Raw genomic sequence first — 25,760 nt, forward strand, 5'->3', positions numbered from 1 at the left:
TGCATGGATGCCAATAAAAAGACAGGAACTTGGCATCCACTGTTTTTTCGTGAGCAGGTCTTCAATGATGACTCATAACAAGTGCCAGGATCACCGTCACCCAGTGGTGATGCCAGAGACATTATCCCACTGATTGTGCGTCTCGAGATTAAATGCAAATATGATGTTTATTTCTCATCCAGCGGCTACACCACATGGGCGACAGTAAAGTGCTGCTGATGAGATCAAACAAGCTGATAATGGAGTTGAGAAAGGCAGTCGAAAGGGTGTTGGGCAGATACGGTGCCCTGGCTGAATTCAGCAATGTGGTAATAAGATGAACTTTTCTGTCCATTTTTGGCCTCCCTTCTAGCCACACTGTGGCCCTGCTGCTTATCCAATCCCACTGCACCGCCCATTTACCCACATTGTTTGTGTTTTAACTTGGTCATCTTTATGGTAAACTTGATTTGAAAAAGAGTAGTGAGTGGTGCCAGAGAATTTCCCAATAAGTCCAGCAACTTTAGTGTGCTATGATGAGTCATCGTTGCCCAATCGAAGGTCCCAGGTTCAAATCCCCATTTCCTCTGTAATATTCATGATCAAGGTATTTACATTGAATTGATACTGTAATAATGTAAGTCGCTTCATACACAAACTTGACACTGTAAGTTGCCTTGAAGAAAAGCATCAGAAAAAAAAATGGCTAATAAAGCTGTATTTTCATAAGGCTGTCTGAGGACAGGTTGCTTGTGGTCCATCAAGACAGGATCCAGAATGTGTTTTGTCAGTGGTTTGTATATATAGAGCATGTATGCATGTGGTTCTGTTCTGTCTGTCTTTGTGAATACGTGTGACTCAAATATTATGGCTCAGCTTCTCTGGTTGATGTTAACTAACCGTCAGCACTTAGATGTTTGACTGTGTCCTTAGAGATGACTCTGTGTTGTTCTATTTTTACTGCGACCACAGCATGGGACCCCCGGAATTAGGCTTCCACCAGACGCGTAATTAGCCCGCCACAGCGGGAACCCCAAATAAGCAGACCCCTTTTCATTTGGTGGTGCTACAGATGACACCAGCATGCGCCCAAAAGACAGACTGCTTCTATAAATCCACACAGACATATGCATTTTAGGCCTATATTTGTGGGTGTCAGCATTACCTGACAGAATTTATTTTGACAGGTTTAATTATAGCTGTCCTTCAGTACTAGAATCACCTTTTATTCCAGATGCATCATAATTGTAAAGAAGTGAGTCAACTCTTTGTCAAAAATGCAAACACATATTAACGTCACAACATGCATTCGTTTTATCAATGTTGGCCTACAAAAATATAATTGGAAAACAACTTAAATACAGTTACAGAGATGATCCAAATTTCTCTAGGGGCAGCAGGTGGCATATTGGTTAGAGCAATCAAAGTACCAGGGTTTTAATCCAGCCTCCTGTTGTAGCACCCTTCAGTATGTTTCTTACAGTGAATTACAGTAAAAAAATTACACTGCTCTATAAATTGATAAGTAATTGTAGTCGCTTAGCACACAAATCTAACATTATAAGGTGCTTTGGGCAAAATTCTCAGCTAAATGAATAAATAACAAAAAACATTGTAGCAATTTCACTGAATGTAGCTGTCCGCTGTATACAATAGCAAGCAGACTCTCTATCTCCTGCTTTCCTTCGTAAAAATGTGTTTTCATTCTTCACTTCGGAGCCAGACGACTTGTCCTTCCTGCCCTCGTGTGTCTGTCTTTCTGATGATACAGCAAATGCCAAGCTTTTCTTCATCTGACGGCAGCTCAGCAAAACACGGAGTGCGCTCTTTTATACGTTGATTTGCATACAATAAACATTTAAATTAGGTCTGAAAGGAGAAGGGCCAATAGTGGCGAGGAACCGAACAGCACCGAACATGGATTTCAAAGCCTCGGGTTGCTTATCGACAGCTTTTAAACGTTTGCCACCAAGAACGCAAATATTCCTCTGCATCATTATGGATTTTTTTTTTCTGTCAGTGAGGTAAAAGCAAAAGAATATAAAAACAAGAGGCAGCAGGTGGCAAAGTGGTTAGCGCTGTTACCTTGCAGCCAGAGCATCTGTAGCTTGGATCCCCACAGCTGCGGCAGCACTCTATACTATAAAATTTATACAGCTATATAATGGAGCAAATAATTGTTAGTAACTTACTGTTCAAACCCAACACTGTAATTTGCCTTGGACAAAGTTGCCAGCAATGCAGGGATTAATAATAATAACGGGAACCCCTCCGAAGACTTTGAGAAACCCCTCTAGCCTTGGGTTGGCGTTATTGTTCCGTGTATTTGTTTGTCAACCTGACGTGAACTTGAGTTTGGGCAAATGTTCTGCAGCTGGCGTCATTTAAACTAGAAACTTCTAAAGCACGTGCAGCGTTGTCTTCTCGACATTATTTGTTAGTGCCATGGATTGGCAAACAATTTTTATTCCTTTTGGATGGAGTGTAGCCTCGGTTGTTTGATTTATGTGAAAGATGGCTTCATTTCTCTTCCTCTGAGGGCTGTCCACATTAAAAAATGGCAGAGTAGACATCTTTGTTGGGTTCTGATTATTCAGGCAAGTCAAAAGATCTGGGAACAGAACTTATTTATGACTCTGCTCTCAGTTTCTGCTTGTGTAAGTACACGTTGCATTTAGTCCTGTCACACGACGTTGCCACGTGAGATCGCAGAGCGATTGTCTCGTGCTTTGGGAGAAGACTCGGTCTAGTCACCACGGAAACCAGATAGGGTTTAGCAGCTGGAAAAGAATCCAGAAATCACAGCTGATTTTCACGGGAGTCTTGTGCAAGGCAATCTGCTGTAAATCCAGCTGTCCAGAGTATCAGCAGGAATTTGCAGATAGCGCTGTGATTACAGGTGAAAAGGGGGTGCGAGGAAGTGCTTTCTAAAGAAAGGAGAGACTCTTTGAAAGCATGAGCAGCTGAATATTTTCATATATATAATATTGTTTATAGCTTGTCTACCCCAAAGCTCTGCCAACCAATAATCTGTCAATATTCTTTCGGAGCAAAAATGTCCTGGTGTGTGTTCACCACCTTCCTATTACCAAGGCTGAAGAAATTTCCGTAATACACTGAGGTCAAAAAAACTATTGTCTTAATTCCAGAAGCAGTGCAAAGTCTGAATACTCTTACTGGGAACCACTTTCATAACTGACAATGTTTTATGGCCTCATCATTAGTTAGAATTTTTCCTTCTTCACTGGCAACAACTGGACCCAAATATTTTAAATTGTGAGTTATTGGTTCATAAGACCTGCTTTCACTCCTCAGATGTCCAGTTTCTGTGTTTTTCAGTGCAGGCAAATCAAGTGTCAAGCCAGTGTGTTAAAACTTTCGATTGTACTCTATTACACACGCACACACACACACAGACACACACACAGTTTGAAGCCGCTTGTCCCCAGCGGGGTCGTAGCGAGCCAGAGCCTAACCCGGCAACACAGGGCATAAGGCTGGAGAGGGAGGGGACACACCCAGGACGGTACTCTATTGCAGTTCAAGAAATTTGGTCTATACTGTACAGTCTATTCAGTCTGCCTCCAGCAATAAAGCGTCCATTAAGAGTAGTGGTAATAACGGACATACAGTACTATTCAGAAGGAAGTCTGCATGCTTCCAAATACCTCAAAACTTAATCCTAGTACCTATGGTTTTGTTTACCTGCAGTGGATATACGTATTGAATATTTTGCTCATGAACTCAAAAATGTATTCGTTAAACCCTCAACAATACATTTAATCCCAAGGTCTTGATCTTTAGTGAAATATTCAGTGAGCAGTGACTCACTAGGCAGTAGTATCTTACTGATACAACACAAGAAGAAAACTCCCATTTCACTGAAAGAACACAACTGGCGAAAACAGGGGGTCGGCCTCTTGCTATGGGGGCTTTTTTATTTTATTAAGGTATTGTTACATACCAGTGAAATTACAGTTGCTTGGCTTCAGCCCTTTGAGATGCTAAGGAAGTGCAATATTACTTATTTCTGAGTAACTGCAGGAGCCAGTACAGCAGCCTCACTCCACATGCCCATTATACAGTGTATTAGTGAAAGTGCATTACATTAGATATGATAGCAGCCATCTGCTGTAGTATTTTTGGATATGTCTTATTGTAATGTGAATGTTGGGTGGATCTGTGGTGGGGGAGAGTACACATGTTTGTGGTGTCTGTAGAGTCTATGGCAATTCTGCTGTACATATATATATGTATATATATATATATACTATATATAGACACTGATCATATACAGCAGAGTTATATATATATAAGGTACCAGTGAAATATTTCAGCACACCTGTTTTACACCAGATTTTCCTGGGCCAAAAACACAGAAAATTGGTGATGGAGGCATTATGAACTGAAGAGTGAAAACCTGAAATATGTAGGTACAACTGCTGTTAATTTGTAAGACATGAAGATGTTGATAACATGAGTTGTGCCTGTGTGGTTGCTGCTCTCCAGCATGGAGGAGGCAGTGTCATGGTCTGAAGTCACAGAGTCCATGGTAATCTCATCCAGAATGGCTATCATGGGACACATCAGAAGCATACCACTCCATCAAGGTTGTGACAACTTGGGCAATCCATCACGTTTCAGCAAGGTAACAACCCCAAAAACATACCTCCGAAATGTGCAGGAGATCTCTGGCCAGGAAGAAAAGTGAAGGACGACGGAAACCAATGACTTGGACTGAAAACATAGATATGAAAACAAGTATCCAGGAAGTGTACTCAAACTTTTGACTGGCAGCGTGTAAATATGCATGCAGTAGACAGAGGGATGGAGAGAGAGAGAGAGAGAGAGAGAGAGAGAGAGAGAGAGAGAGAGAGGGGGGGTGGTGTTATTTTAAAAGATGCCTTAACTTCTTGGTCTCTGTCCAGGAAGGCAGTCACATGCCTTGGTCCAGCATCATGCAAGGAGAGCACCCCACTCTCCGGAAGACAGGTCCTCGTCCGTGGTCCTTCCGCAGATGCCCTCGGTGCCCTAGGACTCGACCGGGATACCAGTAAATGCGATTGCTTTCCAAACAGGCCGCAGCTATGCTGTCTCGGTCATTCTCCCCCAGCTGAGAGCTGATCGGAGGAGTGTATGCTTTCTTATTCCCCCCGCAGTCATCTTTTTGCACAAAGCAGGATGAAAGCCCCTCAATAAAAAAGCATTCCTTTATAGCATGGATTCCGAACTCCACTGAGCAGTGAGATACTGCCCCTTGCAGGTGCATCTCATGAGTGCACATGGCTATGAATCCTCCTTGACAGACATTTTTATGATACTTGGGACATCAAATCCGCTGTCTGCAGTAAATTCTGTAATTAAAAAAGAAATTTTCCGTTTAGCTGGGCTAGTACCAAGTTATAATATTTATGGCATTTAAATTGTTCATGAAAATGTGTACACAATGTAACCAACGCATTTTAAAGACAAAAGCAAACCAAGAATATTGTAGATCCTTTCCTACTGAAAATGAAAGTACTTGAATGCACAGCCAGCTGTGGCTGCTTAAGAACAGACTTCTATATCCTATGATCCGTTTTTTTTTCAATTGTTTTCGCGGAGCATCTTATTACGACATTTTATTTTCACAGACGCAGCTATTTCTCTGAGCACACACCTGGTTACCTGGTGCATACTGCTAGCTGATGTGAGATGAAAAATTATTATAGTATTTTATGGAGCTACTGAATTCGCAGACCACTTAAGGAACTGGATTGTACTTTGAACCGCGTGATTTGTACATGTCAGCAAAACTTGCATATGATATCATCTACATTTTCGCCAAAAGAATTCTTCCCACGAAACGGTTTCCAAAACTGACAAACCTCAGCCCTACACATTGTGCTGCGACAGCCAGACCCTCTACTTTCAGCAGCAGATCAATAATGCAATGAGACCCGGTAGCCTGTATATACAAATGAATATATACATAGACGCATTTCCCCCAGCCACTAATGGATGTGCGGCACTCTCCGGGCCTCAGCCAGTGTGGTCTAATCACTTGTAGGACTTGATGGAGAGCGTGTTAATAAACATTAGGCCACACGAGTCCCGGCGGTGATTAGCAGCTGACGTGTTGTGCTCCGTCCGCAGGCCGAGGACACAGTCCTGAAGATTGATGGAGGGCCATGCTGTTCAAACAGCCGGCGTTGCTGAGACAGAAGCTCTTCGTGCTGGGCAGCCTCGCTCTCGGGAGCCTCCTCTACCTCGTGGCGAGAGTCGGGAGCCTGGAGAGGTGCGTGCCGACTGTGCACTTTGGAATTGCTCTGGGATAGCTGCTATAGATGTGGAAAAAAATTTATTTCATAGGGTATCAGATTGGCGACACATTGGCAAGTGGCAAAAAATCACTTTTGCAACATCGAATAATAATGTGTGACAATCAACAGAAATAAAAGTTGATGAAAAAATGCAGTTATCGGTAAAATTAAAATGCACGATAAAAGTTAATTTGTTTGTTGCTGTTAGACCTTTCTATGACTATTGATTATTTCCAGTACCAATCTTTCTTTGCGCTCCCACTCCGTATGTTTGTCTCCAGGCTGCAGCCCATCTGCCCCGTGGACAGCAGAGCGGCCCCCCACACCCATGAGCAGATCCCCCTGCGGACGCTGCAGTACAAGCGTGGTCTGCTCCACGAGCTGCGCAGGGGCAATGCCACCAAGGAGCAGAACCTGCTTCACCACCTGGTCCAGCAGCTTCCTCGAGCCATCATCATCGGGGTCCGCAAAGGAGGCACCCGGGCCCTGCTGGAGATGCTCAACTTGCACCCGGCTGTGGTCAAGGCCTCCCAGGAGATCCACTTCTTTGACAACGACAAGAACTATGCCCGAGGTATCGACTGGTACCGTGAGAAGATGCCCTACTCCCTCCCCCACCAGATCACCATCGAGAAGAGCCCAGCCTACTTCATCACGGAGGAGGTCCCCGAGCGTATCTTCAAGATGAACTCCTCCATCAAGCTCCTCGTCATCGTGCGGGAGCCCACCACACGCGCCATCTCCGACTACACCCAGGTGCTGGAGGGTAAGGAGCGCAAGAACAAGACCTACCACAAGTTTGAGAAGCTGGCCATCGACGCTGGCACCTGCGAGGTGAACACCAAGTATAAAGCGGTACGGACCAGCATATACACCAAACACCTGGAGCGCTGGCTCAAGTACTTTCCTGTGGAGCAGTTCCACATTGTGGATGGGGACCGGCTCATCACAAACCCCTTGCCAGAACTCCAGCTGGTGGAGAAGTTCCTCAACCTCCCCTCGCGGATCAGTCAGTACAACCTGTACTTCAACGCCACCAGGGGCTTCTACTGCCTGCGCTTTAACATTGTCTTCAACAAGTGCCTTGCGGGAAGCAAAGGTCGCACCCACCCAGAGGTGGACCCCTCAGTGGTGGCCAAGCTGCGGAAATTCTTCCACCCCTTCAATCAGAAGTTTTACCAGATCACCGGGAGGACATTTAATTGGCCCTGAGGAAACCAGAAATTTACAAACTTCTTTGTGGGAGTTGGTACTCTGGCATTTTCAGAAATGTTCTTTTCGAAACAATAATAAAGCACTTTGCTTGAAACTAAGACTGAAAAGCATCATGAGGTGACCAAATATGGGATGGGATCAGTGTTACGTTGTCGATAAATACGTGAAAGTTTGCGAGAACTAACCATGCTTACATGCTTGTGTAAGTAACCACGCTTACATATGCTTCTCGTTTACATCCACGAGTAGAAACTCAGACCTGGCATCCTCTGATTTAAGCAGCATTCATCTGTAGCCAGTGCCCGTGATAGATTACTTTAGTGCACGCTGGAAACACTGAGAGAGGCCATACCGTTTTTGAAACGTGATACGCAGCTGCACAATTAAGGCCATTAGAGAAAACAGTATCACATCCCATCAGGTGACGGGAACTCACAAGAAGCCGGTCAGATTATATTATTTTGCACTTTTTTGCGTTCTCTTCGGATGGAGTCATACAAAATTCATACAAGTGGGCCCATTCATTGTCATGTTTTGTGTTTGTGTTTTCGTCTGTGTGTGCGTCAGTGTGCATGTGTGTGCCTTGAAGGATAAAGATTATATTTGAGTCCACTATTTCATTTAATAAATCGAAAATTTATTTGTTCTAGAAAAAAAATTGATTGCATTTGCTTTGTTACAAAGCGCTGGAGAGAATACATTTTCCTGACGGAATTAAAAGAAAAGTCATTAAAAAAGCATAATATTATTTCATCACACCAGGGAAAGGGATCAAGGTAAAGTCAAGGAAAATCACAGTACAAAAAATGTGTAGCAAAGTAAAGATTATGCAACAAGCATTTATTTCAGCGTTATTTTACGGACAATCCACACGAACCACATATTTTTTGCTTTTCTCCTTGCTTACTGGTCTCATGCTCATTTACAGAACATGTTTATTCTTCTGTTTTGCTGTATTTTGTGTTGTTTTTCATTATCTCCCTACAAGGCAAAAATATTCAAACTAAATTCTGGAGTGTAAAATACTAAAACACTGGTGCTGGGCTGTACTAAAATTTCTTGGAACAAAACTAAAAAAATTCAATATTCAGTACTAATTCAGTGTGACAAAACGGAAAGGATTTTATTTATAACTAATTTTATGTTTTTTTTTTTTCCCCATGGAATGTGAGAAAGAAGAACAAATACTATACTTTTTATTTTATATATTTCTTTTATTTTTACACAAATCAAGACTTTTAAAACCAGAGAAGAATATGTGCAGACAGTCTTGTTTTTTGTATAATGATAGTTCTACGAAAAAGGCTTTAATTCAAACAGGATGAAGACAAACATTTCAACACTGGTCTGAGCTTAAAGAGTCTGTGTTTCTTAATATTCCTGCAAATTCTGTGCATTAAAAAAATAAACAAGATCAGCTTGTCTCTCTTAATACTGTTGCCTCACTTTTGTTTTTTTGCAAGTGAACATTTACCCGAAGGTCAATAAGGCACCGTTCGTTGGCATGAGGCAGATGTGTTTTCTGAAACTGCATGGAAATCAGTGCGCTACTTCATCTTTTGCAGAGTGGTCTCATGTCCCATTGAATATGTGCCCTGTTGGATGTGTAGTCATGTCTACAATTAATCATGCAGTCCACGAAAGTGCCATAACACATTATTTCCAACAGTTCTTTGTTTCTGGTCTTATGTACAATGTGTTTATATATACACATGCAGAAAATTATTTTCTGGATTTAATAAAATATACATTCTGAAAATAATTTAAAAACATGGCTTTGGGGTTATTCTGAGGTAGTCCAGAATAATGCTACTGTATGTGGACTTATTTAGAACAGAGGGTCCCATAGTTGTGCACTAAACTGGGGCCAAGAGTTGGTTTGTTACTTAAAAATTTAATTAAATGTGACATGGGGTGAGCCAGGGGCTTGTAATAAATTCTACATTTCTATTCTAATTCTAATTCTAATTTCTCATGCAAAGTGCACTAGGAAAAACAAGCGTAACCAGATTAAGTGACTTTGAAAATCACGTTTTATCTGTCTCTGGCAAAACGCACTTCTGTTTACTCTGAATTGTACATCGCTTTGGAGAGAAGTGTCTCCTAAATGTAATATAGACGTCAACAACATGACAGTTCCGTGTTTTGGACGGGAACAGAGCAGTCAACTCTCTCCTTCCCATCCTCTTCCCTCTGATGAACTGGGGCACCTCTTTCAAGCACGTGGGCGCTCTGAGTCCCTTGGCTGGGTATGCGAACCGTGGCCGGAGCCAGAAAAGGGTGCTGGCAAACTTAAAAGAATGGTTACTATTCACGATTGCTATCTGTTGGCGAATCGCGAAATCGGTGAAGGTTTAGTGCGCAATTTCAATTGTATGCTAGCTCTATGAAAAAAAAACCCAAATACTTCTCAAAAGATTTTTTAACAGCATAAAGTCTGTTACTCAAAAGTTTAGAAGTATGGGACCTACTGTATTTAGTTATGGGGAATTTTACCCAGGCAGCTAATTCGCTCTATCTATCTATCTATCTAATTAAAAGTTTTCAAATGCCTTCAAATAACTTTAAACATTTTCACCTTCATTTACAGTCCTAACCTTCCTTTCCATGTAATGGAAATTTTTCACAAATAGGTTGTGGATATGACTTGCTTCCATTTCGATTAAACATTTTCTTGAATTTTTTTCTCTGTTGGAGGAGTTTTTACCAGGAGAAAGATCTGTTCCTGTCTGTCCTTTGAGCTGTGAAATGTCAGTGGGTGGTTCTTGAAATTTCAATTTCATTTACATAAAAGTGCAACTCTTGCAGCAGGGTTAGTATTTGTGCTCTAACTCCGGTTTTGCTAAAGCTTTCGCTCCAAATTACATTGCCCCCAACAAAATGATTTTGAAGTTATAGCACTGAAAACAAATTAAATTAAGGCATATCATTCACATTTCATCTACCAGTTCTAAAGTAATATTAATTAACCCGAAGTTCTAATTATACTGCGCTGTTGAATTGTTGTGAAAATGTCATGAATTGTGTTCTGTAGTATGGAAATGCCTCCAACAGAATGTGTTTGTTTCTACTCCTGTAGCTTAATTTACAGCCTGGGCGGAGGTGTATGGCCATTTTAATTAATCTTTGCAAATGGAAAACTAATTAGCTTGTTTTACACCCCAGCAACTTTCTGTACTTGATAAGTGTCTTTAATCTCTCACTGCTAATACAGTTTCATTAATTGCAAAAGAAATGGGCAACTTTGAGGGCACGACCACTGATGTTGGGTATTAATCAAAAAGGCCGAAGGAACGTGGAGGCAGAAGGGGAATGCCTTCTCAGCTAGAAACGTTCCCCCCTTCTCTCTCTTTCACGCACACACAGATACAGTACCGTGTATAGACCATATTCAATATATTTTTTTTTATAAAAAGACTAGATTTGGCAGAAAACCTAAAACACTATTCCATATAACTACAGTGGCAGTATTGCTGCACAAACACTGTATATAGCACACAGTATCAATACAGAAACATTGTATCAGTGCAGTAACACTGTACCGGTATGATAACGCTATCCGATATCAGAAAAGAAACACCGCTTCGGTACAGTAAGACTGTCGGTGCAGCAATGCTATCCGGTATCAGGAGAGTATCAGCGGGGCAGCTGCTAGCATAGTGCTTAGAGCTGCTGCCTTTAGACCTAAAGGTCACAGGCTCAAATCCCCCTCCAACTGCAGTACTCCAGTAAGATGACCTGGCTGTATAAAAGTTGAAATAATTGTAAGTGTCTGAACATTGTAAATCAGCTAAATTAATAAATGTAATGTGAATCCGTGCAAAAATACTCAATCAGCACATTGAGTAATACTGTATCCAGGCTGCAACATGGTCTGGGTATCAGTGAGTGAAGAAGCAGTGTGTATCAGAGCAACACCACTAGCTCCATGCCGTGACTAGTACCAGTGTAAGAACACTGTATTCGTACTGTAACAGTGTGTCACAGGAGCCCTGTTTCTGGTAGCAGCTCTAGTCCTGTATTCATTCAGTATCAGTGAGGCTACGGGGGCGCAGCGTGTTTGGCGGGATCCCGCTCTCTGGCGGGTCTAGGATAGAGTGCCGCTTGGGCTGCCGTGACGGACTGGCGTCCCCTCCTTCTCCAGCCTTACGGGTTAGGCTCCGGCTCGCCGCGACTCCGTTTGGGACAAGCACACTGTGTGTGTGTCTGTGTGTCAGAAGTAAGGCTGTACTCAGTATCAGTTCATCGGCACTGCCTCCCCCCCCCGCCGTCTGCGCGAGCTGCACCTCCCACTCCTCCTCGTCGCCTGCGCGCGCACACGCTCTCAGCCACATTCACCGGGAAGGAAGAGCGCGCGCGGTTCACAGTCTCGCGCTCAGCCATGGCGTACACCGTGCACGGGGGCAGTAAGAAGAAGGTCTGCTACTATTACGACGGTACGGATGCGGGCCTCGTCTGTATGAACGGAGAACCGTGTGTGGCGGAAGGATAGCCGCGGCGCTCCCTCACTCAACGTGCAAAATAATTATTAGCCATGCTCTAAACTAACTGTATAACGCCACATTGCATAATGTTATCTGGGCGTAAATGGGAGCTTTATGACTGGTTTATCAAAAATGAGTAACTAATTACCGTCCATCGACGTGCTAGCACCGGTTAGCTACCACCAGCTAGCCGCGCTAGCCATGAATGTTCACGTACAGAGGGGACTCGGCCTAGTTTAAAAATATTAATCTGTTAAATTATAACAGCTGGACTCTGAGTCGTATTTATTCAAACTGCAAAAATCAGAAAAACACATATAGTGTAATTGAAAGTCTTCGTCGTATCTCAGGCCCAACTGTAATGGAGGTCTAACATGGGGAACGGTGTCGCTATTGCGCATGTGCAGGCTGCTCACCGCCGTACAGTGCGAACCTGTGGGGTGCAACAAAAACGGTATGAACTCTTACAAGAAGCTGCAGTATCCTGCTCCTATTCTTGGGTAATTTCTTAGTTGCACCCCACCTTGCTGTATTTGGCCCATTTATCCAGCTGTGTATTATTTTTCTGGAGCATTTTAGTCCAACAATACAGTACTGAGTACAGTACTCAAGTGACAAATCCATGTCCTTAACCACCACATTCTCTGACAGTATGTAACTGTAGTGAAAAGGTGATCGTAGCTCCATGTTGTCTTAGCAATGCCGTAAGGTTGCAGCTTCAGCCTTGTGACTTTGAATGTGCGCACTACTCGACTGTGTCTTAGTTAGTAGTTTAGTTTAATTTCTTCTTTTCAGAGCTTGACATAAAGTTGCAAAAATAGTTTCATGACCATTTGTGAATTTAACAGGCAAGTAGCTTAATTTAACTGAGCCTTGTTTTGATTTCTAGGTGACATAGGGAACTACTACTATGGACAAGGACACCCCATGAAACCCCACAGAATCCGGATGACCCATAACCTGCTTTTAAATTATGGCCTGTACAGGAAAATGGAAATATATGTAAGTTTATTGTATTTTGGTATTAAATGCTTTATAAGCATACCTTTCAAATCCTGGTTAAAAATAAGTCTGTTTTGCAAAGGCTTCACTTCTGCTGTAATGGCCATCATTAGGTATAACCATGCTGAAGTATAGTACAAGAAGGAGTAAGATTACTCTCAGCATGAAGTGTGTATGACAGGTTTTCTAGTTCAGAAGAAGCCACATAATATACATGGCATAGCAAGTGATTCTTTTGTGAGGTTTCGGTAAATAGCAGCTCATGTACACCTCAGCAAATAGTGTGTTAAAATTTTAAAATGAGGGTAACGTATCTCTGTGTTGTCTCTTATGTATCTCCACTTCAGTCAATAGTATGTGCTCTGTTTACTTGCTTAATTTTTATCATAGTTCTTGAGGACTGGAATGTAACCAAGAAAAGGAACCTGGGCTGAAGAAGACATTTACCTTTGTATGTTAACGGGCCTTTCAGGAGTCCCCCCCCCCCCCCCCCAATACACTGTTTAAATTGCTCCTACATTCTACAGAGACCACACAAAGCCACAGCCGACGAAATGACCAAGTATCACAGTGACGATTACATCAAGTTCCTGCGATCAATTCGACCCGACAACATGTCTGAGTTCAGTAAGCAGATGCAGAGATGTAAGTGAAGGTGATGGAGTGTCCCCTAGGGCTCAGTCCTAAGTCACAAGGTCAGCTGCATCAAGTGTTGTATTTTGCTGTGTACTGGGCTCTATTTAGGTAGGTCTCTGAATGAATTGGCATTTTAGCAACCCGTAACTATATCAAGTCCCTTTCACACATTTAATAAAATGAATTCAGTTTTATACTATTGAATAATTTGTAAACTCAGGCATTCTAGAGAATTTGGAAAAAAACACATCTAACTTTTAATTAATATTTAGATGACCTTGTATGCATCTCTGTTCCTTTATCCTGTTTTGTGGGGTAATTTTTTATTTTGCTTTATAATCAAGAAGAACCTAAGAGAGACCAGGGTTCACAATTGCAAAATGTAAAAAATGTATACAGATTTTTTTGAAAAAATAAAATACCTATACAGACTGATAGAAGGGACAAGGCAATATTTATATTTAGCTGTATGTGACAGATATATATATTTTTTTTTCCTGTCAATGTTGTCTCTCAAAAAATGTCACAAGTTTAGAGTCGTCATAATTGGATATTTGCAAAATCAACAAGCAGCCGTATCCAAAGGGCCCCCCTTTCCACATTTTGGTTTTGATATATGTGACACATCTTTGTATACTTGGTTTTTTATTAATAAATTTAATAATTTTTGGAACGGCCATGTCACGACACTAAGATGTCAACTCCACCGTCTTTCTGGGGAGAGGAAAAAAATGCATTTAAAATGTTTGCATTTCATTAGTCATCTTTTCATAAAAAGGCAAAATCAAAATAGCTGTTCTGGAAATAATGTGTGACAAAAACAGACATGCGTAATTTTGTCAGCTCCTCCAGATATTCCTTCATTTATAAAGTTTTAGTTGTGGATTTGGACGACATAATATGGAAGCAGTGATCCACATGTCCATTTTCAATCAAGGCGTGGCAAGGATGTATTCTATCCACTGTATTCACTGTCCACTGGTCAACTGCAAAAAGGTTTGATACCCAAAACCCTGTTTTGTCAAAACATTAAGATTTTGTTTAAACTGAAAAAATCTAATCAGCATATTATTTTTGTTCCACTTCTCAAGAATGCTTGAACTGTAACATGTAACTGAGTGTGTCAATCCCTGGAAACATCTGTGTCATGATATGTCATGGTTTTGTTTATGAGGTGGCATAATTTTGAAAATTTTGTTTTCCAGTCAATGTTGGAGAGGACTGTCCGGTGTTTGACGGATTGTTTGAGTTCTGCCAGCTCTCAGCAGGCGGTTCAGCTGGTGAGTGGGAAGCTGTGGAATATAAACAATTCTGAATATATCAACATACGCATGAGTTTTCTTGTCTTAAGTTACCGTGTTTCTGGATTTGGTGGAAAACTTTGTAAAACGAAAAGCTTGGCTTTTGAAACAACTGAGTGACCATGTCAGTAGTTGGACGCTCATCTCCATTTTGTCAGACATGAAAAATCCTGGTGTCCTTTAAATACTTGTATAATGCCTGGGTTACTCTTAATTCCTCTGCTTACCAAAGAATGTCATGTTATGTCATTTGCCCGTAATTGACCTCTGCAGTTGTAATGTCTCTGTTGCTTATGGTGTACATTCACGGTCCCTTTGCTCTCTTAACCTTGCAGCTGGTGCAGTGAAACTGAACAGGCAGCAGACAGACATAGCGGTCAACTGGGCAGGGGGGCTTCATCATGCCAAGAAATCAGAGGCATCAGGATTCTGCTATGTCAATGACATTGTCCTTGCTATCCTCGAACTGCTTAAGTACGTTGACAACTAGGAGCTTTTGTCTTTGAAGCTGAAGATCAACACCTTTAGGTTTACAGGTGGAAGGCTGATTTATAGATAGTGAGACTACTGACATTGATATTTTCATCCTGGTATTTTGTAGATGGGGGCACGCAGTGGGTTGGGCTGGGTCCTGCTCTCTGGTGGGTCTGGGGTTCAAGTCCCTCTTGGGGTGCCTTGTGATGGACTGGCGTCCCATCCTGGGTGTGTCCCCTCCCCCTCCAGCCTTCCGTCCTGTGTTGCCGGGTTAGGCTCCAGCTCCCCGCGACCCCGTATGGGACAAGCGGTTCAGACAATGTGTGTGTATGTATTTTGTAGACAGTTTTCATGGCCAATCATTTTTTAGGTCCCTCTGACTTGTACAGCTCTTCTTATTAATCACTATTTCATTGGAAGAAGGCGGCAATAATTTTTTACTTTGTTTCCAAGTATCCTACTTAGGTAACTGACTCTGTTGTATCATCATCTCTTAGGTACCACCAGAGAGTGCTGTACATTGACATTGATATCCATCATGGAGATGGAGTTGAAGAAGCCTTCTATACCACAGACCGTGTCATGACTGTGTCCTTCCACAAATACGGAGAGTACTTCCCTGGAACAGGAGACCTAAGAGTAAATTCACCCCCCTCTAACTTCCATGTTGCAATTCTGAAGTGATCTTGTTTTCTAGTAACCTAGTAGTATGTTTAGAACCATAATCTAAATGTAATTTACTTCCTGTTGCAGTGAACGACAGTCATGGGAGCTACATGAGCTGTATATTTTATGTACTCTGCTTCTCTGTTAGTGCAATTCCCACAATTCACTGGAGTGGAAATACCTACAATGAATTTGCATATTTTCTTGTTGAAAACCGAGGTGATTTTCTGCTGATGAATGGACTATGTCATTTACTGTAGGTTGCTTTTGTGGACATTTATGCTGAAGAGCAGAAAGCTCCCTGATAAATGGCTGGGGAATTAACAAGGACAAATAGTGGCTCTGTATCGCAGGCTGCTTTGCTCTGGCGCCTTTGAGAAGGCCATTAACGTCGGCTAACTTTTTTTCCCAGGATATCGGAGCGGGCAAAGGCAAGTACTACGCTGTCAATTTCCCCCTGAGAGATGGGATTGATGACGAGTCATATGAGCAGATATTTAAGCCGGTGAGTATGCCAGAATTGACAGTTTGCCAAGGAGACATGTAGATGGGAACATCAAGCACTTTCATGCATTTTGATAAGCAGAAGTCTGTGAGGAAGATGAGGTTTTGGATTGATGGAAATAGGTCTAGTAGACCATGATTTCTATCACCTGCTGTTCAACAGTATACTCCCATAGATCAATTTTGCAACTTAGTTATGAATTTTGTGTGGTGCATTATCTCACAATCCTACCTTTTGTGGTATTAACTTCTTTGACCTGAGTCCTGCATGTAGACAATTGTAGATATAGCTTTCCCTTTACTTCTGAACGTTTTTTGGGTGTAGGGTGAGAAACATTGTCTTCCTGTTTGGTAATTGTCTGCAGGTGATGGCCAAGGTGATGGAGATGTACCAGCCCAGTGCTGTAGTCCTGCAGTGTGGTGCGGACTCACTGTCTGGGGATCGCCTTGGCTGCTTCAACCTCACCATCCGGGGTGAGCAACCATTTTAATTGAAATCATTAATCAAGACACTTAGCTGACGCTCATGCTTAGAGGTTTTTTTTTTTTTTTTTTTAAACCCATCCATGTAGCTGGTAGGTGTTCTTAAAATTAGAGCAGTTCAGGGAAGGTAAACCCACACCCTTAACCACTACATTACCTGATGTGGGAGAAGTGGCAGCTTTTCCAGACATGTTGTCATGCTTCATTCCTGGTGCTTTTGTGATGAAGACGAGACTGTTCCTTCCAAACTTCTGATTGGTGTCATAAAAGATGTTACAGGACATATTCAGTATGAGTAACACCACTTAGCTGTGACTTTGCTTCTTACAATATGTTTCTTGTTACCTTTTTGTAATGGTGTCCTGTGCTTCGTAGACATGCTGTAATGTGGCCTTTTTCTGCCCTTGTATGAAAGTTACTTTGCTGTGTGTTACCAGGCCATGCCAAGTGTGTAGAGTATATGAAGTCCTTCAACCTGCCCGTTCTGATGCTTGGCGGAGGGGGCTACACCATCCGCAATGTAGCTCGCTGCTGGACCTATGAGACAGCTGTGGCTCTGGACACGGACATCCCTGATGGTAAGAACCTGACTTCCTTTCCCTCTTGTCTCTGTAGCTCCACCCATAACCTTCTCACAACAAATTGTGTAACTTTCATTTGGAAGGGAGCTGGTAAAATAAAGGTGCTCACCTTGGTGATGTGAGAATGGTAAAGAGCATAAGACAGAGAGTGGCTGTATCATAGAGCACTGATCCATTCTTCTTGAAGTAACTTCAGTATACTGACAGCATGTCCCTTGATGTGGGGAAAAAAATAAAATCTGGAAATTACTTTTATATACATGCTTTTTACCCTCAGCCTGAGGTCTGAGAGACATTCAAGATGTGAATAACCTTAATTAGAAATTATTTACTTTACTGTTTTATTCCCTGGACTGCATTCTGATAAAATCGTTGTATGTTAAGACTTCTTCAGGCTACAGGACCGCAGGATCAAAGGTGGTCTGATGTTAAATATTCAGGAAATAGGAAAGATTCTGATGAGTGAAGAAGCCTTAATTTAATTGACCTCCTGAATACAGTAACAACCCTTGAACTCTGTGTCTTTCAGACATTTCAGCCACACATTAGAAACCCAGGTTGTGCAGTGCCATCGTTTGAATTGTTTCCATGCTGCTGAATGGAAAAATTGATGCACAAAATGTGAATTACTGCTGACTAAATCTCATTAAAATATATTGCATGTGGTTTTTTTATAATGTGTAATTGTTTTAATAATATTTAAGTTAAAATTGAAACTTTTTTACTGAAAATAATACATAACCTTTACAAACTACTATTTGGTGTGATTTGTGGAAATATTTGCTGTTTTGGTGACTTTACTGCCATCTACCGGCTGAATGAGAAAACGGATCACGTGCGCTCCAGCAAGAATGAAAAAATTTGAAACGGTATAACGCAAGAAATGCAGTTTAAAAGTAAAAAAACTGGAAAATGCTAGAATTATCTTTGCCTTTAGCTAACACTCTTCTCCAAAGTAAAGTGGCTTACAATATTGTTTTGTATACTGAGCCACTTAAAATTCTTTCTCTATCAATTCACAGTATGTAGCTTGATCAAGGGTATTGCAACAGAAGCAAGTAACAGAACCTGGCTTCTTTGGCTTTAAAATTTTTTTTAACTGTAACTTGATGAGCCAATTTGTGTCCATCCTAATTTATAACCATTTCCTTGTGCAGAACTCCCCTACAATGATTACTTTGAGTACTTTGGACCGGATTTCAAGCTGCACATAAGTCCATCCAATATGACTAACCAGAACACACAGGAATACATGGACAAGATCAAGTAAGTGCATGGCCTTCTGATTTTGTGTGTGCCTGCGCATGCATGCAATGAGTCATGGGTCTTTGTTTGTCCACAGGCAGCGTCTGTTTGAGAACCTACGCATGCTGCCCCATGCCCCAGGGATTCAGATGCAAGCCATTCCTGAGGACATCATCCCTGAGGACACTGTGGATGAGGACACAGAGGATGCAGACAAGCGCATGTCCAGTATGGCTGCCCCAGCATTTTTACTCGCACCTCGTGTTAGGTTTAGTGTACATGTCCAAGGGCATTTCCAGTAATGTCACTGTAGTTTCCTACCGTTACATATAGTCTTGTGTAGATCTGTAAGGGTAATGAGATTTTCCATTATTCCACATCAGGGTTGGGCAGCTCCTGTGCTTTAGGGCTGGAGTCCAGCAGGATTTAGATTGCAGATTAATTAGCACTTAATTTAGAACCCAAAACTTGAGGTTTACTTTATCAGAGTAATTTTTTGACAATAATTAAGAGCTTAAGTGATGTGGAAGTCTGGTGCCCTGCAGCTCTTGTGGACTAGAATTACACCCTGTTCATTTAATCAAAGCCTTCAAAGGAATCTGAATTCCCACCTTCACCATTTTTTATAAGTCCTATAGGAATCTGTGAACTTCAGTGTTGAGACTTCTTTCTGCTTTGCAGTCCGTGCATCTGACAAGAGAATAGCTTGTGATGAAGAGTTCTCAGATTCTGAGGATGAAGGGGAGGGCGGAAGAAGGAACGTGGCCAATCATAAAAAGGGTACAAAGCGAGCCAGGGTCGAGGAAGATAGGAAGGAGGCAGAAGAAAAGAAAACCGGTGAGAACTCTTGGAATTGTTGTTCTGTTTGACTGCCATCTGCTTCACTCTGAAACATAATGAATCCTAAGTTAGTCTGCTAACTGCTGTGTCGGGGGCTCCGAGGCTTTAGGAAAGGTCACAGAATTTTAATGGTAAGATTTGAAACATCAATATAGTTTGGGGAAAAACTGTTTAACTTCTAAAATTACTGAATTCACAACAGAAGTTGGAATCAACTTTCAAAGCACAAAGGAAAACGTTTTAATGCATCTTGAGATTGTAACAGTATGTCTTCCTGTTTTTAATGTTTTTGCATGTTTTAAATATATGGAATTGAACAGAACAAACATTTTGTTTAATCTTGAAACCAGTGCCTGTCATGCAAGAAATGGAATGTGTTTGTTTTTCCTGATTCAGAAGTGAAAGAGGAGGAAAAATCAAAGGAAAGCAGTTCTGAAAAGACAGACACAAAGAGGTATGGGTCTTTTTAATCTGCTGTTGCTGCTTGCCATTATCTCCCTAAAATTAAAATGGGCTATGGTCATTTTGATACTTTCATTAATTTGTTCATCATATGAGCACATCTAAGACAAGCTGGAAGCTCCAGCTTTCTGGAAAGACCGTCATGAAGTATATTACTGCGGCCCTAATTCACTTTACTCAAAAAAGAAAAGTTTAAGTAAATTGCAGTTTACAGAATACAGCTTGTTGCCTATATTAGAATTTAATTGGGACTGCGAGTTGGTACATTAGGCAAAAAGGTCCTAAGTTGAATGTGACACAGGGGAGGGGAGGGGTGCAGGGGCTTATCAGTTTGGTAAATTTGTCTTAATTCTGTATGTAGCTACTTCAGTAGTGTGCCGCCAAAAATCTTGGTATCAAACTATGTAACTGTACTTTGAAAATTGCGTGTCTCTGTATCACTGTCTTTTAGTGAATTGTACTTTTCTTCACTCTAAGTTGTGTGTCGCTTTTGACAAGTATCTGCTAAAAGTATAAAAGTAGATATTGGCAGCCCGGACAGCTCCATTGAGGGCTGGAAATTATGGGGGATTTTGGATGGGAGCAGAGTGGTGTCGTAGCCTAGCTCTCTCTGTCTGCAGCTTCTGCACTCACTTAGGTTCTTTAAGTTTCCTGGCAGGAGTTATGACATGGTGTAAATAAGAAAGCATAATAAACACCTCTGGCCTGGGCTAGACCAGGGTGTTTGAGCTCATCTGCAGCTCCAGGATACCCACATATCACACAAAATTTTAGAATACCCAATACGAGCGTAATGTTAAAGGCATAATTATAAGAAATTTTAAAAAATGTGAGTTTTATGTTCATCTGCCTTGAAGTGCAGATAGCACCTGTGTATGAGCTCGGAGCTGAAGGTGTTTTGTGGAGGTGGAGAATGATAAGGAGGCGGCACTCATGGCTGAGAACTGGTACGCGTAGAAGCTATGGGACCTCCTGCAGCTTGTTCACCAGCTGTTTGCTTCTCCACTCCTTTGAAAAATGCTAGGCAGTGCTTATTGTTCACAACTGCTATCCATTTGCACATTGGGTGGCACTTAAGTACTTATTTCGAGTTGGTATGCAATCTCTCTTTATGAGAAAATAACACGAAGTGCATCTCAAAGTTTACTTGGAAATTTATAAGGTGGGCACCCCTGCATAAGGTTACCATGTGATAGTCAGTCAGTCAGTAAGATTAGAGGTAACGCAGTTCCATTGTGTGACTAGTGAACAGATTAATGTGTATTGTGTGTAGCAGAAACTGAACTTAACTAAAACCTCCTTTCATGCAGCATTAAGACGGAGCAGATGAGCAGTGCTTGACGGCGCCGCCGCTCTGGAAGGAACTGCTTGGTGTGACTGTGGGGTGCTACCTCTGCACTCTCTGGACTCCATGTTGGACACCACACCTTAACTATATTTATTTTTATGTGTTGTCCTAGATGTAATATGTTTGTGCAGTCTGTTTCTTGCAGATAAATTACCTGTCATGGTGTTTTGTTTTGGTGTCATTTCTGGAAATTAATTTACAGGAGAAAAATTGCATTTGCTTTGAATATCCCCCGTGACAGTTTTATTGTATTTTTTTACAGGTACATTTTCTATCCGTTTTTCAACAGAATCTTTATTCTAGGGGGAAAAAAACACTTTTTTAGACTGAATTTGTTTCTTTGATATTTTGAATATGCATATTAAACTTGATTTTATACTGCAGTGAGATTTATTTATTCACCATATTATGGCAAAATACATGTACAGGCAGACCCTGGGTTACTAATGTTACTAATAACTTACGCAAGACCTGTAGTTATGAACCGCTACCCCCCAACCCCCCAAAAGCCTGCTACATTAAAAATTTGAGTTGCTGTACATACAATGGTTCGTAATAACAAACTCAAAATGTTGCACGTCTGCAGTGGTTCATTGGCTCGTGGGCGCGTGAGCCTGAGGTAGGACAAAGACTTCCTTCTTATTCAATTCAATTTATTTTTATAAAGCGCTCTTCTCACGCAGTGACACAGCGCTTTAACACAGGCGTAAGGCAATAAAAACAAACAAAGAAACAAGACAGTCGACTAATGGCTACCATAATAAAGTACTTTTACAGAGCTATAAGTATGCCTACTGGCCACCGGGGAAAGGAACAAAAACTCCCAACTGAAGGTTGAGGGAGGAAAAACCTCTGGGGGTCTATGCGCTAGTGGTTGCCCACCCCTCCTGGGCATTCTAGATAAGAAACTATTCTAAGCCCGTTTAACAAGTAATAATGACATTGTTGCTTTTCAGTCCGCTGCCCATGACCAAGCCCCGAACATCTGCATTTGCCCGAAATTAGAGCAGTAGCGCATAAAGAAGCTGCACCTGCAGTTCCTCATTCTCCTCAGTCCCTTATTCCTGCTGCTGATGTCCACGGCTCCCAACACTTGCATCACCTCCTTGACTATGACATTGGATTCTCCCCAAGACCTACCTTTATGCATCAACCGACCCACTCCTGTCCCTGACCATGAATCTCGCCTGCTCCCTTGTGTACCGGCAATAAAGATCCTGCGACTGGATACACACACCTCAGTTTCCTGCCCACCCAGTATGACACAGACCACATTGCTGTTAAGTGTCTTATGTGTGTTCCTATATTTGGATTTAATTTTTTTGTTGTTTTTATCCTTGTAACCATGGCACCAGAGCATAAATGTGATCAAGTGATAGTGTTGCATTAAAGAAAAGGAAAATGATCATGACTGCTTAAAGGTGAAAAACCAACAAACATTGGAAAAGCGAACATTAGTTTTTTAAATGTTTTTTATACTTACACAACACATTTTGTGTCCTCCTCTCTCTATTATAAGTAGTAACATTTATCTTTTTCTATCTTTATATCATACTGTAGTTAGCTTTATTATTACTTTGTATTGTATTGTTATATAAAAGATGTTTATCAAAGTGTTTGTTTTTTTTTTTATACATAGAAAGGTACACGATACACAGTACTATATACTAAGACAAACATTTGACTGAAGTTAGACACGAACCGTACCGAACTGTTCCGATTTACGTACAAATCCGACTTAAAGGAACGGAACTCGTTCGTAATCCGGGGACTCCCTGCGGTGGATCGGTGTGTTATGTTTCTGTCCACCACAAGAGGGTGCTGTATTATAATTTTTCACTTGTAATTAGTGTGATTCAGCGTTTTAATTCCCTTTGAAAGTGTTTTTAAATAATATTTATAGGTTTTTTAATCACTTTAACAAAGTAAATATGATTTCCATTACGAGGTTATTTATTGATGAGTCTAACCCATGTAAATTTACAGGAATTGTGGCATTGCATAAAAGGAAAAAATTAAACTCAGTTTAGGGGTATCTACCAAAAATTCACAGTATGGTAAACAGGACGTATTAATTGCTGAAATACATCCATCCTGGTTCATAAAGACAAAACAACTGGAAGTAATGACTTTAGTAAATAGTGTCAAATACATTGCTCTGGTAAAGGGTCATTTTTCAGTTCTAATTCTCACATAACAGGAATCCAGTGTCTCGTTTTAGCACTTTGTAATGGCCTAAAGGTTCTGAAATGCCATTGACCTGTGTTGCTTATAAATCTTTATCTGGGCAATGCTAACAGGGAAGATGACTGTGCTGTCAAGTGTATTTTTTTTTTTCTGTGGCAAAGTTTGCTTTGGACTGAAGTTTAAGTTTAATAAAATGGTTTAATTTTAGTAAAAAATAACTAGTGCTTCACTAAGATCTGTGAACTTTTGATCATAGGAAAATTTTTCCAGAAATGTTAACGCAAGTGGTTACAGTCCATTGAATATTGTTAGCTTTATTCATGATATGTTTTTTAACACTGTAAATATTGAATTATGTTGCAGTGTGTACTAAGGGGGCCCGGTAGCGCAGTGGTGCAGTGGGTTGGACCGGGTCCTGCTCTCCAGTGGGTCTGGGGTTCGAGTCCCGCTTGGGGTGCCTTGCAACGGACTGGCGTCCCGTCCTGGGTGTGTCCCCTCCGGCCTTATGCCCTGTGTTGCCGGGTAGGCTCCGGTTCCCCGCGACCCTGTATGGGACAAGCGGTTCTGAAAATGTGTGTGTGTGTGTGTGTGTGTGTGTGTGTGTGTGTGTGTGTGTGCGCACTAATTACTGTCAAGTCTACCATGTAATGTCAGCCGTATAGTGAACTGAACGAGACCCGGAATCAGCTACTGCAGTACCACCACCTACCACACGAGGTCAGGTTTTCTCAGGTTCCCAAGAAAAGTGTCGTCTCCCATACGAAATTTGTAGTAAGTTACCAATATGTGAAGAAGCCAAAAAATGTTCGGTGTTCTGCAGCCATTGTGCAAGACACCTGTGCGGCTTAAAGCATATAGCTGAAGACGTGATAGTTAAGATTTAATCCAGGAAAATGCTCAGTTTGAATGACGTGTGGCTAAAGAGCAAAATTAACGTCCAGCTCATAAAAGCATGACCTTTACTTTTGGCCTGCTGTACTGTTTACTGGTTTTATTAATCCTCTGCTTAGCTGAGTCTTTATCCAAAGTGACTGACAGTACCTTAGCACCTTACTGTTTATACAGCTGGCTTTTTGTGCTAGAGCAATTCAGGGTCCTTGACCAAGAGTATTGCTGCCGTAGCAAGGAGTGGGACCTACATTTACATTACATTTACATTTATTCATTTAGCAGACGCTTTTGTCCAAAGCGACATACGTCTCAGTAAAAGTACAATTTATACATTACATTAAGAGAAAGAGACATAGCTGCAGACATGAAAGTCTCAAGCAAACCTAGTTTGTTCCCTACCACTTGCTGCACCGAGGGTCATCATTCGAGTAGGTGCATAAGACACAGGATAGACAAATCCCGATACCCTCCCACCAATGCTTTTTTTTTTTTTTTTAAGTATTATAAGATACACAAGCAAGCAAATACAATGCCGGAGCAGTGGCTGATTAAAGGCTGTATCTGGTGATGCTCGTGAACTTACAGCGCATGAACATTTACACTGTACATGAGCTGGTGAGATCTTGGACGAAATGGGTCCGGAAAAGGTGCGTTTTCAGACCCTTCTTGAATGTAGACAAAGTTTCCGCAGACTTGAACCAACAGCTTGCTTACTGCTATTAGCCTGTAAGGGGGTTAGTTTTGTTTGTTCTGTTTTTTTTTACTGTTGTGTTCAAGTGGTAAGGGTAGCTGGTAGAATAGCGGTTAGAGCTGCCTTTGGACCCAAAGGGGTCAGTTTTGAATCCCACCTCCAGAAGTAGTACCCTTAAACAAGGTTCTTACCCTAAACTGATGCAGTAAAATTGCCCAGCTGTATAAATGGGTAAATTAGAGTAAATAGTTTAACATTGTAAGTTGCTTTGGAAAAAAGCATCAGCTAAATTAATAAATGTAAGTGTATGCAAATGTGCCTGACTGGTGTGTGAGACTCTGGGAAGCCAGCAACTGTGTCCCACATGTAGATCTAATGGTTGTGGTTTGTCTCAGTCTTTGTGTCAAGCCAGTGATAAATTCCCTGTATTTGCATTTGAAGTGGCCCCTTAGGTTGCCTCCAATATGCA

At 41.5% G+C, this 25,760-nt stretch overlaps 2 protein-coding genes across 3 annotated transcripts in view; both read left to right on the plus strand.

The window, feature by feature from the left end:
* LOC108929368 (heparan sulfate glucosamine 3-O-sulfotransferase 5) overlaps positions 1–8,928 on the plus strand; it is a 54,698-nt gene extending 45,770 nt beyond the window's left edge. Inside the window, exons 2-3 of the mRNA XM_018743832.2 lie at positions 6,115–6,256; positions 6,563–8,928. Coding sequence (XP_018599348.1) covers positions 6,150–6,256; positions 6,563–7,493 — 1,038 coding nt within the window. The 5' untranslated portion in view covers positions 6,115–6,149 and the 3' untranslated portion in view covers positions 7,494–8,928. The remainder of the gene's footprint in view (positions 1–6,114; positions 6,257–6,562) is intronic.
* Positions 8,929–11,784: 2,856 nt separating this feature from the next.
* On the plus strand, positions 11,785–21,905 carry LOC108929090 (histone deacetylase 2). 2 transcript variants are annotated; one of them, XM_018743423.2, is made up of 14 exons: positions 11,785–11,932; positions 12,870–12,982; positions 13,510–13,627; positions 14,824–14,898; positions 15,255–15,393; positions 15,891–16,032; positions 16,472–16,564; positions 16,929–17,037; positions 17,484–17,624; positions 18,785–18,893; positions 18,970–19,100; positions 19,554–19,709; positions 20,109–20,166; positions 21,485–21,905. In XM_018743423.2, exons 1-14 carry the CDS (start codon positions 11,878–11,880, stop codon positions 21,513–21,515), a joined length of 1,470 nt encoding a protein of 489 aa, XP_018598939.1. In that variant the 5' UTR covers positions 11,785–11,877; the 3' UTR covers positions 21,516–21,905. The 2 variants fall into 2 exon arrangements, with proteins under 2 accessions (XP_018598939.1, XP_029113308.1); XM_029257475.1 differs by lacking the exons at positions 11,785–11,932; positions 12,870–12,982; positions 13,510–13,627; positions 14,824–14,898; positions 15,255–15,393 and adding an exon at positions 15,691–15,720.
* The last annotated feature ends 3,855 nt before the right edge of the window (positions 21,906–25,760 follow it).

The sequence above is a fragment of the Scleropages formosus genome, chromosome 1 (genome assembly GCF_900964775.1).
Source record: "Scleropages formosus chromosome 1, fSclFor1.1, whole genome shotgun sequence".
In the NCBI taxonomy this organism is placed as follows: Eukaryota; Metazoa; Chordata; class Actinopteri; order Osteoglossiformes; family Osteoglossidae; genus Scleropages; species Scleropages formosus.

Bases quoted from the DNA above. Each gene is read 5' to 3' on its own strand.
- LOC108929090 (XM_018743423.2), top strand. From the start codon at position 11,878: ATGGCGTACACCGTGCACGGGGGCAGTAAGAAGAAGGTCTGCTACTAT. The intron at 11,933-12,869 runs GTACGGATGCGG...TTTGATTTCTAG, and splicing joins GGTCTGCTACTATTACGACG to GTGACATAGGGAACTACTAC. The intron at 20,167-21,484 runs GTATGGGTCTTT...CCTTTCATGCAG, and splicing joins GAAAAGACAGACACAAAGAG to CATTAAGACGGAGCAGATGA.